The following is a 15956-nucleotide window of genomic DNA, read 5'->3' as shown; positions in this document are numbered from 1 at the left end:
GATAGTCCTTGTGGGCAGAGTCATGTGAGGATGATGGAGACATAAGTGTTGGCCACACAGGGTCTGTCGATGAGATGGTCCTCTGGAGGGATGGTCCTGTGATCCTGTGATCTCGTGTCACCTGTATCCAGCGTTCACCTGTCTGTCCTAGTTGAAATATGTGTTAAGTCTAACATTCACACTGACATAGCAGGACTTTATACACATTCGTTGAACTAAAATACTAAACATAATCAATCATTGCTTTTATTGACTTCATTTTGAAATGTAGTATTGGGGATATATTTTTTTTTTCTCCTTATTATGTGGGTATTTAAAAATCTATAGTTGCTTATTGAGCTCGCCTTTCAGCAGAGAGCTTTTGTGAATGCTCAGGGCTATGGACAAGAGCACGGGTCCTGAAACCCAGTACCCCTGGGACATTTATTTCCCTCCTGCCAACCCCTGGTGAGGGCTGCACTGTGTTCTTCAGGAACATGCAGTTTCTGCAGTGTCCTAGTTACTGTGTGTGCATCATCAGACCTCTGAATCTGATGTCAGAAAGGTGTTTCTGCTTCTTCTAGAACTGGCTTAGCCTGGATCCAGTGCACCCCAGAGTTCCAGCCAGCGTCCAGCCTTTCTTGGCCTCATTTATAAAATAGGTTTGTTTGAGAATTATCTGAGATGATACATGTGAAGTCTTGAAACAATGTTTGGGTGCCTGACATTGGGTTTCCTAACTATGAGCTTCTATTCAGGATGGCTAGGGAATGAAAAAGACAGGAAACAAAACTGTGTGTACTTTAATCCCATATTCCTGGATATTGTGGGGGCATATGAATATGGTGATGGGAAAAGATATGATTTACACAGGCTGAGCACCCTTCTCTGAAGTACTCAGGACAAGAGTCCTATGCGTTTCAGATTGTTCAGGACTGTGAATATTGCATAACCATAATGAGCTCTCTTGAGATGGGGAACTGATTCTAAACACAAAATCCATTTCTGTCTCACATATACCTTACACACAGAGTCTGAAGGTGACCTAGGACAGTTCTTGCTGCACCAGTGTTTCAGCTGCAGCCTGTCTCACAAAGCCAGGGGTGGAACCCTGCACTGTGGCCTCAGGTCAGAAGGTCCAGGTTGTGGATTTTGGGAACAGGGATGCTAATGGGACAGACAATAATCTGGATCATGAACAATTATTTCCTTCTTCAACTTTTTTCTTTTTACACATACTATTCTTACAATAAGAAGACAAAGAGTAATCTCCACTAAAGGGAGCCAAGTGGCTGAGGGATTATAGGACCCATATGTGGCCTGCAGAAGCCTCAGTACCAAGAGTTCTAGCCAGGACTTGGACTTCCAGTGCAGGTATATTTCTAGAGGCTCAGCTCTCAGCTCATGTGCAAAGAAGTCAGGTTACATAGCTTAGAGCCTTGCAGTCCACAGTACATCTCCACTTCCAACATGGTCCTGTATCTGCTTGAGAGCGGGGACACAGTCAGAGAAGTGCACCACTGTGGGAGCATCACAGATCAGGTGTACAAAATCAGATGGCCACTGTGTCACCAGGCCATGTGATCTTACAGGACCCCTGTCATATGTAGGCCCATCACTAATTAAGACGTCATTATACAGTGGGTGGCCATAAACTCAATCACATTTCAGAGAGATCTAGTTGGGATCTAGAAACTACATACACGCTGCCAGGGGCTGTTTGTGACCCAACTGTGGGTGGCTGAGGGCCTTGTCTGGGGACATCAAGTGACAAGCAGGTGGGTGGCAAAGGCCAACCCTTTGTGCCAGTTCCTGACAAGGTGACCTTCCTCCTGCACTGAGAGTAGAGGTAAGTGAGAAAGAAGTCATTGACCAGGAAAAGTGGCAGGGAGGAGCCCATCTACCCTGGCAGTGGGCTGGGGTTTATTTTTCCTTCTTTAATGTGCAGTCTGGGCATCCGCCATGTGAGGTCATAGGCCTAGGAGATGGAAAAGACCTACTTTTGTATGAGGTCATCCAGCCCATCCCCCAGAGCCAGCTGACCCCACAGTATACTTTCCAGAGCTCTGGCCAGTTCCTAAGAAATGACTCACCTGATGGAGTTTCCACCAGTTACCAGAGGAAGTGAGAAGGCTCATCTGGGGCGGCCATCTGCATTCAGCAATGTCTCGTGACAGTGAGCCCAGTGCAGGCACTATATGTTGGAGAGGGATAGACGGCCCCTTTGTCACAGCCCACTTGCAGAATGCACATGCTCAGGACGGGCTCCTCTGGGATCTGCAGAGTCACCTTCAGTCTGTGGAGCTCATTTACGTGGTGTGTTCATGCGAACCTCACCTTACAGGGAAGCTATTGAGTCCTACTGTCTCAGGCTCCTGTTTCCTGTTTTGTTTTGGTTGGTCAGACACAGAGCACAGGGAAGTCTCCCTGTCTTTAGAGGCCAGACCTGTGAACAAGGGGTTAATGATGCTAGACCTGAGTGCCTGCTATTTGGCCATGGAGCATCTGTTGGGTCATCTCCAGATACCTGCAGACACCTGCTGGTGTAACAGCTAACTCTGTGCTGATGGCTCTGCCTTACCCACTCTGGCACCTGTGGACTCAGAACTCCTACCTGTGTCATCTGGGGGCCTTGGGAAGGCCTCAGGCACAACCTCAGTCCCTAGAGGAGCTCCCAGACCCCTGTGGACTCAGAGCTCCTACCTGTGTCATCTGGGGGCCTTGGGAAGGCCTCAGGCATAGCCATAGTCTCTAGAGGAGCTCTGCTGGCCCTCCAGAGTCACCACCTAGGCAGTCCTTGCGCACACTCAATGTGCTGTAAGTGGATCTTCTACAACTCTCTTCTGGGCAGGCTGCCAGTACAACAGGGGCTCCTCCTATGAATCAGGCCCTGCAGGTCCTCTTCAGTGACCTCATGGTGCTCTGAAACTGCCCTTGAAAGCGGGTGATTGTGTGTATCTCAAGTAGTTGTCATTACTATTTCTTTTGAAATGTTCTCCTTCCTGCTGTCAGCCTGAGTCTATCAAGGTTTTGACCAGTGCACTCTGTAAGCATGAGGTCAACAGCAGTGCTACATAGTGTGATGAGTATCCACAGAATGGAGATGGAACAAGACTCCATGAAACATGACGTGAGTCACAGCACACAGGAGCTGGCCAGCAGTGGCCCAGGCAGTCTTCCTCCGTGACCTGTGCATATCCCTACAGTCCCCAGGCCCTCATGCTCAGTGAACCTCCCACTCACAGGTCAGTGCAGCCAGGTGCCTCCACTCTGGTGGGTTTGTGTTATACGGCTCCTCATCCTGTTGATGACAAGTGGGACATAATCTGAGAAAGATGCTGTGAGGCAATTGCATCCTCATGTGAACGTCACAGAGTGACCTACACACACTTAGAAGATATGGAGCAGTCACTGCTGTGGCCTCACTGCCGCCAAGAGGTAGTAACAATGTGCATGAGGTTGTGGCCAGCAAGACACGGCACACTGTTTGTAGGAGGAGTGCACTCTAACATGAAGCATGTGGTGTGGTAGATGCATAAGCCAGAGCATACCATAGCCATGGTCGTTATTACTAAGTGTCACGTGCTGGCACAATGACTTGCCCTACAGTTTGCATGCTAGCAGCACACTAGCTCTGCCCATAGATATGAAGAGGGTCATGTTGCTACAGCATCATGTGACAAGGGCTTCTCAGCTGTCACCATCCCATGGGACCACTGTCACATGTGTAGTCCATTACTGATGGAGAGTCACTGTGTGGTACATGTCAGAACTTGTTTTTTTTGTGTGTGACATCTTCTACACATGGAAAACAGTACTCTGCTCTTCCTTTTAAGTCTTGTTTAATCCACATCCAGATGGGCACAGACAGGTAACATACATGGTGGCTGGATAGGACCAGGAACCTGGACTGAGCCCCACACTCCCAGCCACCTGACACAACACCCAGGCACCCACGCTCATGGAGGATATTCCCACAAGGCCAGAGGCATGGGCAGACAGAGAAAGCTCTCCAAGTGGTCCTGTGTGCTGGCTGCTGGCAGGGTTGAGTTCTCTATACTGCGGCCACGCTCAGGAGCTAGCTCTGTGGGCTCTGTTGCCATCAACTCAGAAAACTTCGTGCATTCACATGCAGCTCCTGAGGTCTGTGAGTGGTGTGTGTGCTCCTGAACATCCTCAGGAAAGCTGCTTGTGTGTTATCTGCACTTCTCCCCAGATCCTGACAAAGCTGAAGGGGCTGGCACTGGACACTGAGACGGAGCTAGAGCGGCAGGATGAGGCCCTGGGTGGCATCACAGCAGCCGTGGACCGTGCGACCCTGACCGTGGACAAGCATAACCGACGCATGAAGAGGCTGACCTAGGAGGAGACACACTGCACCTCCAGGTTTGCACTTCCCAAGCCTGTATGTCCCTTGCAGTAGGGCCTGGGAAGCCATTCCAGGGCTGTGGGTGTTTGAAGTCCTGTCTGGGAACCCACCTTGCCCCAGGACGGGCAGCCGAAGGAGGGAGCCACTGTACACATGAGGTGCCTCCTGGGTGTCATGAGCATGGAGGCAGAGCCCTGTCCTGGTGAGGGCAGCCAACACAGTATGACCATCTTTGCTGTCCCTGAAGTTGTGAGATCCCAGCCTGGTGCTGCCATTGCAGGGCTGCAGCCCAAGCTATCCAACATGAAACGCTGGTGTTTTCCCCCTTCAGCAGGCACTAAGGCAATACCCAAGTCCTCCTGAAGGAACGCGACTGCACATTCCTGCTCTTCCATCACAGCGTCACGGGCACGCTCTGGGAGTGACACGCTCTGGAACTGCAGCCACAGACTCACCACCACATCCTGCTCTGGCTTCCTCTGGTGGACAGCTCTTGTCGCTCCCTGTGCGTTACGAAGTCCAATACACCTCCAGAGCACTCAGCAAACACCTGCCTGGCCTTTGCCCCCAAGAGAAAAGTGACAGCACCCTTAACAAAAAGTACAGAGTTCTGTCTTCTGGACAGACCCTAGGTCTCTCCAGTAATAGGAAAAAAGTGATAATTTTTTTTTTGCGGTGGGGGTGGTGGTATTTGTTTTGTGGTGCTGGGGATTGAACCCAGGGCATTGTGCATGAAAGGCAAGCACTCTACCAACTGAGCTAGATCCCCAGCCCAGAAATGCTAGTTTTAAATTCGGTTTTACAGCTGCATTCTACTCTTGGCCTTCATGTTTTATGTTTTAGGACACTCACACCTCTCCCAGGGGGCCCCTGGGAGAGAGAAAGATGGTCCTTTCATAAGCCACATCACAGCAGGCCACTGTCACCCATCTGTGTATTTAATGTACACATAATGACTGCATGTTTGTGGGTGTTATGGTTTGGACTGGAATGTCCCTTAAACACTCCTGTATGGATGGTCCCCAATGCTTCAGTGTTCAGAAGTGGGGCCTTTTGGGAAGTGATCCCATCATGAGGGCTCTGACCTTACCAGTGGATTAATTGATGGAGGAATTCCAATCGAGTAGAGTGTCGGGAGGTGTGGAGCTGTAGAAGGTGGCCCTAGTTGGAGGGAGTGGGTCCCTGGGTATGTGCCCTGGAATGGTGCATCTTGACATCAGCACCACACCCCTCTTCCTGCTGCCTCACACCGTCCTGGCAATAATGAGCTGAGCAGCTCCTTCCCTCCACTTCTGTTAATCAAATGCTGGTATTGTGGAAGGAGAGCTCTGTGTACTTTTGACAAAAAAGGGACAGGCAGTGTGCACCTGCCCCAAGACCTACATATTCTAGAGTCTTCCTTAGAGCCTCTCTGTAAGTTTATTAGATCTGATCAACATAGGAAGAGCCAGCCTGAAGATCAGGTCTAGGGCTACAACAGTGTAAAATGCAGACATTTGGAGACTATGGTGTTAGGCTCAAACTGACCCCTTTTTCTCGTGTCGCATAGACTGTTTCCTATATGAGGTATTACCACCTGTTTTCCCCATTAGTTCATCCCTGAAAGGACACTGCCTGACAGGAAACTTTTTGGTCCTGGGTAGACAAGGAGAAGCCAGCTCCAGAGCTTGGAGTTGCAGGTGAGAAGACCACTAGTAGGGCAGTGCTGGGGATGCTGCCAGGCATGACAGTACTAATGGAGAAGACGCTCTTGCCAGGCACCCCATGTGAGCAGCATGTGCAGCTCACTTTCAGCAACCCAGAGCGTGTGGTCCGCAGTTAGAGAACACGTTGGCAGTGAGTCCCAGCCCCACTTAACTTCCTCTGACCAACAGCAAAGAACTCATCTCTGCTGGCATCCCACCACCTAGGGATGCACATCTGTCCCACGTCTCTGGCTTGGATGGCTCCCCATCCATTTACCAGGACCCGGATCAGAGTGACACATAGGGTATCCTACATCCCTTGACACCTCCCTGATGCAGGACCTCATGCTGTGAGTGGCGGGTATCCTCAGTATCACTGGGATGAAGTCTCCCCTGTGTGCTTACTGCTCAGAACCTCATGCTGTGGTGTAGGGTCTCTCATGTCCATTCACTGCCACAGAATGTCACACTCTGGGTTGTGGTCTCCTGAGTCTGCTGTTAGTAAGGATTTGCAGGGTTTGTTCTCCTTGGGGCAAAACCCTTTCATCCATGAACCTGTGGAACCTGACTTGTAGAAACATGTCTGCTACCAAAATCCAGTGGTGGAATTGGCATATGACTGCAATGATGAGAGGAAAAAATAGAAATTAGAAAGGAGCCACTGGGCTTTCCCTTTGCAGTCATGCATTGAGGACCTTGGCGTTATCCCTCTGCCTAACAAGAAATAAAAGTTTGAACAGATTTTCCTAGATCTCTCAGGGAAATGAGGTCACAGGGCCAACACTGCCGCCATGATTGCTGGCAACAGACAGCAAAGACAGATTCCCTCTTCCTGGAGCAGAAACTCATGTCAGAATTTTCTCTGGAGGCCAAATTGGGGTAGGAAAATCTGCACCATAAATGACAAATTGTTGGAGCCTCATTGTACTCAATCCTGAAAAGTAAAACCGCAGGAGACATGGTAAGAGGGGAGACCATGGCCTTTTGTGAGTTCACCTTTAGCAGCTCAATCATGTTCTCACAGTAAATGTTGGAGAAAGATCCCTTTGGGGCTTCCCCAGGGAAAATATTAAGTAACCATTTTTGAAGTATACAAGAGCATTCTATTCTTGAGCTCTGACCTCAAGAGAAACCATTCTACAAAGGTCTGGCTGACCTGGGGAAGGGGAAGTATCCAACTGCAGGTCCTTCCAACCATTCTGTCTTACCTGAGAGGTTGTTGGGGGGCAGGGTCTGTGCTGAGAAGCAATCAATCGTGAAGTCCATGAACCAGGGACATTGACTTACCAAGACTTAATCATTATAGAATAGTTCCCTCCCCCACATCTTACACCACATTACCAAAATCCTGTGTGCAGCAGTTGCTTTTACCTAGCACATAATGTCCCTCCAAAAAAAAAAAAAAAAAAAAACTACATACTAAAAGAAGTACATTCATGTGCATGTATGAATATGGAATAATGAATCCCACCATCATGTATAATTATAATACACCAATAAAAAAAGAAAAGACTGAAGACAGAACTAGCATCAGAACCGAGTTGGATAATAGGAATTTTGAAATTATCAAACCAAGATCTTTCCAAAAATACTATGATAGCTATGCTAAGGGTGTCCTCCAAAAGCTCACATGTGAGACAATGCAAGAAAGTTCAGAGGAGAAATGATTGGGTTGTAAGAGTTTTAACCCAATCAGTGATTTAATCCCATGATAGGGGTGTAGCTGGAGGAGGTGGGAATAGGGCATGGCTGTGGGTATGCATCTGTATTTGGGGTGTGCAGTCTCTCTGCTTCTTGATCACCATGACATAAGCTGCTTTCCTCCACCATCCTCTCCTGCCATGATGTTCTGCCTCACCTCGAGCCCAAGGAATGAAGCTGGACTTCTCTGGACTAAGACCCCTGAAATTGTGAGCCCTCCCCTACAGTTGGTCAGATCCTTTAGTTACAGCAGCCAAAAAGCTGACAAAGACACACGGAAAGTGCACAGCGTGTAAAAACACAGATGATATAAGCAGGAGAACGAATATTCTAAGAGTAAAAAGGGTGCCAGAAATCAAAGACTTTTAACAGAAATCAAGATGCTTTTGGTGGGCTCATCAGTAGACTGGAAAGAGTCTGTGAGCTTGAGGACATGAGAATAGGAACTTCCATAATAAAAGGCAAAGAGAAAACTCTGAAGGAAAAAAAAGAGACAGAAATGGAATACCCAGACTTGTGGGACAATTACAAAATTATAACATGCACATATGAGAATATTAAAAGGAGAATAAAGAAAGGAACAGAAAGTGTTTTGAGGTGGTAATAACTGAGAATTTCCCTCCAGTTAATGTCTGACACAAAGATATAGATAGATCCAGGAGGTTCAGAGAACAGCAAGCAGGAGAAGTACCAAATGACTACACCTATACCTAGTATATTCAAAAATAAAACAAGGGAAATCAAATATTTTTTTAAAATCTCAAAAGAAGCCAGAGGGGGGAAACCACTCGATAGTTACAGAGTAGCTAACATCTGATTTTTCCTCCCAAACCACGCCAGCAAGAAGAGAATGGAGCAAAATACTTAAAGTGGAAAATCCACCAATTTTTATCCTGTGAAATTATCTTTCAAACGTAAATAAAGACATCCACAGACAAGTAACTTGAGAGAGTATGTTGTCAGTAGACTTACCTTGATAGGATTCTTAAAAGCTGTTCAAATTGCTGGGCGAGGTAGCGCATGCCCTTAATCCCAGCAGCTTGGGAAGCTGAGGCAGGAGGAGTGCAAGTTCAAAGCCAAACTCAGCAACTTAGTGAGGCCCTAAGTAACTTATGATTATTTTGAGACTCCGTCTCAAAATAAAAAGGGCTGGGGAGGTAGCTCAGTGGTGAAGTACCCTGGGTTTAATCCCTGTTACAACAATAAAAACAACAAAAAGAACTTCTCTTTAGATAGACTATCATCAAAGCCCATGATCCATGAAAGAATGAGTTGACAATCTGCCCTGCAATTGACACTTGAGACAAAGATGACAAGCCACAGATTGGGAGAAAGTCTTTGCAAACAACATGTCTGATAAAGAACTATTATCCATAATACACAAAGAATTCTTAAAGCTCATTAGAATGAAAAATGTAATTAAAAATGTGTATTAACATACATCATTAAAGAAGATATACAGATGGCAAATAAGCATATGAAGAGTTGTTCAGCATTTCTAATTTCATGTCGTTAAAGAATTGCAGATTAAAGCAATGAGGAAAAAGTTAGGCTACCTTAAACAGACTGTTAGTAGAAACAGAATCAGCACCCATATTCTAATAGCCAAATTCCAAAACAGATACCACCAAATGTTGGTAAGGACGCAGATATCAGGAATTCTCATTGTTAGTGAAAATGCAAAATGGTACAGTCACTTTGGAAGACAGTTTGGCAGTTTCTTCCAAAACTAACTATACTCTTACCCTATGATCCAGAAATTATGCTCTTTGGTGATTACCCAAATGAATTGAACACTTAATATCCACACAAAATCTGTGCATGCACATTCTTCATAATTGCCACTGAGATATCCTTTAGTAGGCAAATGGATGAACTGCGTACATTCAGACAATGCAATATTAATCATCCCTCAAAAGAAAGGATTTATTAAACCAAGAAAAAACATGAAAGAGCCTAAGGGAAAGAGGTCGACCTGAAAAGGCTTCATCAGGTGTGATTCTAACTCCATGACATTGTGGAAAAGAAAACTAGGGGAACATAAGATGGGTGATTTCCAGGAGTTGTGGGGAAGAGAGGGAGCACAGAGGGGTTTTAGGGCAAAACAGTACTACACATTGGTCAAAACCCAAAGAGTAAAAACACTAGGATGAACCCCAATGTAATGTGGGCTCACTGACTGTACCCAATGTACTGCTTAATGGAAGATCTGTTTTAACACTGGGGGAAGCTGTGTGGATGTCATAGCAACAGGGTATATAAGAACTCTGAATCTTCCACTCAGATTTTGTGAACCTACAACTGCTTTTAAAGTAAGAGAAGGAAGAAAGAGGAGGAGGAGGAGGCAGGGAGGGAGGAGTCATCCATCCCAAGCAATGTCCAAAAATCAGCAGAGCAAATTTCTTTAGGTTTCAAGGCCTTGAAAATAATCCTCTGGGCCCCAAATTCCACCCTTGGAGTCATTCTTTCTCCTCCTTTAAGGATAGAATTTGTCCACAGCCCACCAGCTCTATCAGCCTGTTCTCCTTTCTGTAGGATTCTGGAAATCCAACATTTCTTTTTTGCTTCATCCTGTCTGTACCTTTCAGTCCAAGCTGCCTGTGTATTGGATGATAAAACATTCTCAAATCTCTTGTAGGTCTCCTGTGCATATCATGGGCACTAATGTCATTAGACAAGAAGTTCTTTACAGCCCTTTCCCAGGAAGCGCCATCTTTCTTACTGCTTCTGTTGAGATGGCTGCATACACCATGAGCCACAACTAATCACCACATTTGTCCAGCCACCCTGGCCTTCTCTCCAGAGCATTTTATTAATAGTGAATATCCTAATTTAGCAACTTTGCTCCCTGACAGGCTGAGAATTCCTCCAAGTTGTTAAGTGCTATTTTCGCTTGTTTTTCCTAATAGTTCTGTCCTTGATTTATCTCTTTCCTTTGTATTTTGCTATAAACAGCACAAGGAGAAACCAGGCCACACCTTCAACCCTTTGCATAGAAATCTCCTCAGGTATATGTTTTATGAGTTCTGCTTTCCACTCAACAGAACACATTTCAATCAACTGCTTTACCGTTTATAACAAGTTTCCTCCAGTTTCCAATAACATATTCCTCGTTTCCTTTTGAAGGCACTGGCAGAGTCTTTAACATCTATGTTTCTACCAACAGTCTGCTCAAGGTAGCCTAGACTTTTTCCATCATGTGTCTCCATTTTTTCATCTTCCTAGTTCCAGAGCCACTTTGTTTATACATTTGTTACAGCCACTCACCACTTCTGTATTCACTTCCCAGGGTGACCTTGACAAGTACCACAAATTGCAGAGCTTGAAACAACAGAAATGGGTTCTCTTAACTCCCAAGGCCGGGATTTGATATCAAGGGGTTGGCAGGCTGTGTCCTCAATTGGGGCTCATCTGGGGCTCCCCCAAGTTCATCTAGGTTGTTGGCATAATTCAGCTCCTTGTGGCAGTAGGGCTGAGGTATCCCCTGCAGCTACCCTGGATGTCCTTGACCCTTGTCCCTTTGTCTTTTCACTAGCAGCAGCACAAATCTTCCTCCTGCTGCTGCAGACCTCGGTCTCTCCTGCAACCACCTGGAGAACACTTTGGTCTTAAAGGGGCTGGTGTGACAACGCAAGTCCCACTGGGACTCTCCTGTCTCTGATCCACTCATCCAGGACCTTGATGACATCTGCAGACCCTTTCACCAGCACTTAGTTTGTGTTGGGTTGATAACTCATAAGAGCTGTGGACACCAGGCTAGAACCTCCGGGTCTCTGTGTTTCTTCCACCCAGGAGGCCGTGCTCTGGCTGCCACTCTCACTTGCACCAACCCTTTTTGACTTGGTCCTGCCGCTGTACCTTTTCAGCCCAAACTGTGTTTATACTGCTATAGCCTTCTCAAAAACCCGAGGCTCTCCTGTGTATATCAGGCCTTTTTCTTTAATGCTAGCTGTTCCACATGGACTGTGGACCCCAGGAAGTTACTTCTCTCTGAACATCTGTTTCTGCATCTGTAATGTGGAGATGTCCCTGCCTCCCATGTACAGTTCGGAAGACTAGTTGACCCAACTAGGCAAAGCCCCTGACCCAGACCCAGCTTGTGTGGGCCACTTCTCCGCAGTTCCTCCTGTCCTCCTCATGTGGCTTCAGAGGCTGACGGAGATGTGGTAAACTTTCTTCCTGAAGGCTGCTCCTGTTCCAGGAGCTGCTCAGAGCTGGCAGGCTCCCAGACACCCCCTGCTTCCATGATGGTGTCAGCAGGAGACGAAGGACACAGTGCAGCCATAGGTGGGACCACCCCTTGGTGCCTTCATCTCTGCTGAGGAGGCAGTTGGTGCTTCATCACCTCCAAGGGCACTGCTGGCTTTGAGCTCCCGGGCAGGGTGATTTCAGCAGCCACAGCAACTTCCAGGCCAGGGAGAGGAGGGGCTTTCCTGCTTTGTCGACTCGCAGTGAGAAAAGACAGTAAATGCATAGCCTGTGCACAGAGATGTCAGGATTTGTTCCACATGTCAGGCATGTTTTTAATTTAATGGTTTATGTTGTGGTAGATGTGTTTACGGCTGTGAAGTCAGCAAGAGACAGATGAATTGTGGGCCCCGGAATCGTGCCCAGCACGCAGGCTGGTTTAAAGGAGGACATCATGCTTGGTTCACTGGTCAGAGGTGTAGGTTGCCTCATGGTTACATCAATCCCAACAGAGGAAAAAGTGGGGAGGAGATGGAGACATGAGGGGTTTGGTCTCTGAGCTCTCTGCCTCACCTCACCTCAGTCCTTTCCATGTGTAGGGAATCCATTCCCAACTGCCTTTGGCTCTCGCACACTTCATGTTGTAGACCATGGGACCAGGGAGGTTCTGGAGTCAGGACACCCTACACAGACACCCCCCCCCATTCCCTTTAGGCTACTGTTTTTCCTGTGGACACATAACTGGTGAAGTTTATAAATCAGGCACAGTAAGAGATTAACAATTTATGGTAGATCTTTGCAACCTCATATCTATTTTTTCCTTTGCTTAAGTAAAAAACATTCACCTTTCTACCTCAAGGAAACACTTCCTGACATCCAGGGTAGCTAGAGACCCCTCCGCCCTACTGCCACAAGGAGCTGAATTATGCCAACAACTTAGATGAACTTGGGGGAGCCCCAGATGAACCCCAGTTGAGGACACAGCCTGCCAATACCTTGATATCAAATTCTGGCCTTGGGAGTTAAGAGAATACACTTCTGATGTTTCGAGCTATGTGAAACATAGCTTCTGCTTTGGGGGAAAATAGATATGGGGGCTTCTGGGACCCCTCGTAACACTGCAGCTCAAAATCCCATCTTCCTAACTACATCTAACAAGGCCCCTGGCCTCACAGAGCTCATGTTTGGGCTCCAGAAGAATCTGACTTTTCTGGCTTTGAAATCATTCAATTCCCCCAACCCCGCTCCTTGAGAGGAGAAAGAAGCTGTCTTGGGCTCAGGGGGCCGGTGTCCAGAGAGGAAGGATCTGGACACAAGGGCTTTCCTCAGGAGGGAGAACCATAGACCAGGGCACAAGGAGGGCAGGTCCCTGGCTGCATCTAGGAGAGGGTGGCCTTCTGAGTGGGGAAATGAAGAGTTTCCCTGTGGCCCCACAGTGAATGTGCTGGGGTGCCAGGACAGGATGACCCCTCCCTGGCTTGCTTCGTCTGACTGTGAAATACCATACAGCATCCCCTTATCTGTAAGGGATATGTTCAAGACCCCTGGTGGAGCCTGAAACCTCAGATAGTACCAAACTCTAGCTCTCCTGGTTTTTATTAGCACATTATAATCATACATAATAATGGGGTTCATGGCAACATATGAATACATGATTATGTTACATGAATATAACTTGCTCCATTTCTTTCCCCAGTGCTTCCCCTTTTCCTTTCCTCTTTAGCTTTACTGTTTTTCCTGTGGACACATAACTGGTGAAGTTTATAAATCAGACACAGTAAGAGATTAACAATTTATGGTAGATCTTTGCAACCTCATATTCATTTTTTTCCTTTGCTTAAGTCAAAAACATTCTGCCTCAAGGAAGCACTTCCTGGCTTCTCTTTGACATCCTCTACACACCAACATGGTTACTTTGATAACCAAGACAGCTCCCAAGTACTGACAGATAGGTAGCATATACTATATGGAGACTCTGGACGAAGGGACAGTTCACATCCCAAATGAGCAGGACAGAGCAAGGGAGTGTGAAATTTTGCCATGCTACTCAGAAAAGAATCATTTCTGGAATTTTCCATTTAATATTTTCAGACAGTGGCCAACTGAAACCCTGGAAATCACAACCTCTGGTAAGAGAAAAGGCTGTACAGCAGGCAGAGCTAGTCTGTGGCTGAAATTCTGCCGTGACCAGCAGTGAGGGCTGTTGACAGACCACCTGGTGGACCAGCGGGTTGCATGATGCGGTGCCAGTGTGCTGGGCACCACAACTCCCTGGCTCTCATGAGAAGCAGATGTTGGTCTCCAGAGGCTGTCCTGGAGAGCGCACTGCCTGAACAAATAAATATGAGTCTCCGCAATTCTCTGCTTTCCAAAGGAGACGTTTCCAAAACAAGAATCTCTAGATTTGGAAATGATACCTCCTCAGAGATTAATTCCTTCCTTATGTTTGGAGCCTGATAAAAAGAGAGAGAGAGAGGCCCATTTGAACACCGCCCTGCTGCACACCCGGTGGGTAAAGAGTCCACAGAGTCCTTTGTGGGGAGGCCTATCGCTCATTTGCCTGCGGACACCCTTAAATCCCAAGGATGGATCAGGCCACTGGCTGGGCGGCCCGGGAGCCCAGGGGAGCAAGGGCATCCACCCACCGTGGCAGTATAGGGTAGAGGAGGGGCCCCAGGCACACAGTGTCCGCTTTAGGGGCACCGTGGGACGGTGGACTGGGGTAGAGACCCCGGGGAGCAAGGGCGTCCAATGGTGGGGGCTTAGGAAGGGAATAAGGGGAGTGGAGCAAGGGTGTCCAAGACTGGTGGGTGGGGGTTCCTGCATCTCGAGCCCAGCATACGGAGGGAGGGAACTGACTGTCCAGGTATGGGAGGACAGGACCATCCCTTGGCGAAACCCTGCCCAGGGCCAGGAGGCATGGGAGCTGAGTGACCTTTGCACCCACACTGGCGGGGAACTGCTAGATTGCACAGGCAGGTCCCAGCTCCCAGGGGACACGCTGACAAATGCAGGGCACAAGTCCCAGGACTTCCCAGTGCAGAGTGGCCTCTCCAGCCTCAGCAGAGGTAGGTATGGTCTGGTAGATAAAGCCTGGGAGGAGGTGGTGTGAGGGCTTCCTGGGCTGTCCCCAGAGCCTCCCCCAGTGACTGTCAGGGTTCCAGGCTCTGGTGAGCACTAGCACACCCAAGGGTGAGGCCAGTGTACTGGGGGAGGATGTGTGCCAGAGTGAGGAGTGTGCTGACGTGTGCTTACCTAAGTGTGTTCTCAGGTGTTTGTATACTTGATTGTGTGCTGGGGTACGCGTGCTTGTGGTGTGTGTGTATATGTGTTTGTACAATTGTGATGGGCATACTCAGGTCTGTGTGTGTGAATACCTGTGTGCACATGTGTACCAGGATGTGTGAGAGAGTGTGGGGTGGTATCCACTGGACCTGCTCAACTCCTAGCTTGGGGGTTGCCACAGGACTTCAGGAGCATTTTCCAGGACTTGAGATTATAGTGCTAAAATCAAGACAATCCTAGGCCACCCAGAACCATGTCAGCAGACCTTGCCCTCAAGGAACCCTGGAAATGCACAGCCCCGCCTTCTGAGGGAGGGCAGTGTCAGAGGGTCCAGCAGTTCATCAACAAGAACTGACTCAAGTTCCCAGAGCCCACCTGCATGAGCTGCAGCCTCTTCCTCCCTCTCCTGGAAGGTTCTGGGGTGCAGCTGCTCCTCTGAGGTCCAGCTCTTGTTTCTTCTGCTGCCCCTACCCACCGAGGAGCAAAGACCCTGACATGTAGTGTCCCCTTTATTTCTCCCTATGAGAGGTGGGCCTCACATCTGCACCCCACCTCCAGCCCTCAGACTTTGGGTGGGTTCTAGACAGTGCAGCCATACCCATCTGTACTGCTGAGAGAGGGACTCAGGCCACCTCCTGCCAGCTCCCCAGAGCCCTACTGAATGGCGGGCAGGGCTCACACAGACCCCGCGAAGAATACTGGGCCAGGTACCCTATGCCTGGTCACTTCTGGCTTGGATGGGAGCCATT

The 15956-nt window shown here is 48.0% G+C and overlaps 1 protein-coding gene across 11 annotated transcripts in view; it reads left to right on the top strand.

The window, feature by feature from the left end:
- SNAP47 (synaptosome associated protein 47) overlaps positions 1–15956 on the top strand; it is a 102954-nt gene that overhangs the window by 55910 nt on the left and 31088 nt on the right. For 2 of the 11 annotated variants that reach the window (XR_014021021.1, XM_081285739.1), the window contains exon 6: positions 4196–4365. The exons of 7 other annotated variants lie outside the window; for them this stretch is intronic. Coding sequence is in view for 3 of the 4 variants with exons in the window: in XM_081285739.1 (XP_081141865.1) it covers positions 4196–4342 (147 nt within the window). In the remaining variant the exon portion in view is untranslated. Of the gene's footprint in view, positions 1–4195; positions 4366–4679; positions 8705–15956 lie in introns of those variants that run through there. 2 more of the 11 variants (XM_081285740.1, XM_081285738.1) reach the window with 2 other exon arrangements.

The sequence above is a fragment of the Spermophilus citellus genome (genome assembly GCF_964194105.1).
Source record: "Spermophilus citellus genome assembly, chromosome: 1".
In the NCBI taxonomy this organism is placed as follows: domain Eukaryota; kingdom Metazoa; phylum Chordata; class Mammalia; order Rodentia; family Sciuridae; genus Spermophilus; species Spermophilus citellus.
The sequence above is the reverse complement of the archived record's forward strand: the minus strand, read 5'-3'. Positions and strand labels throughout refer to the sequence as shown.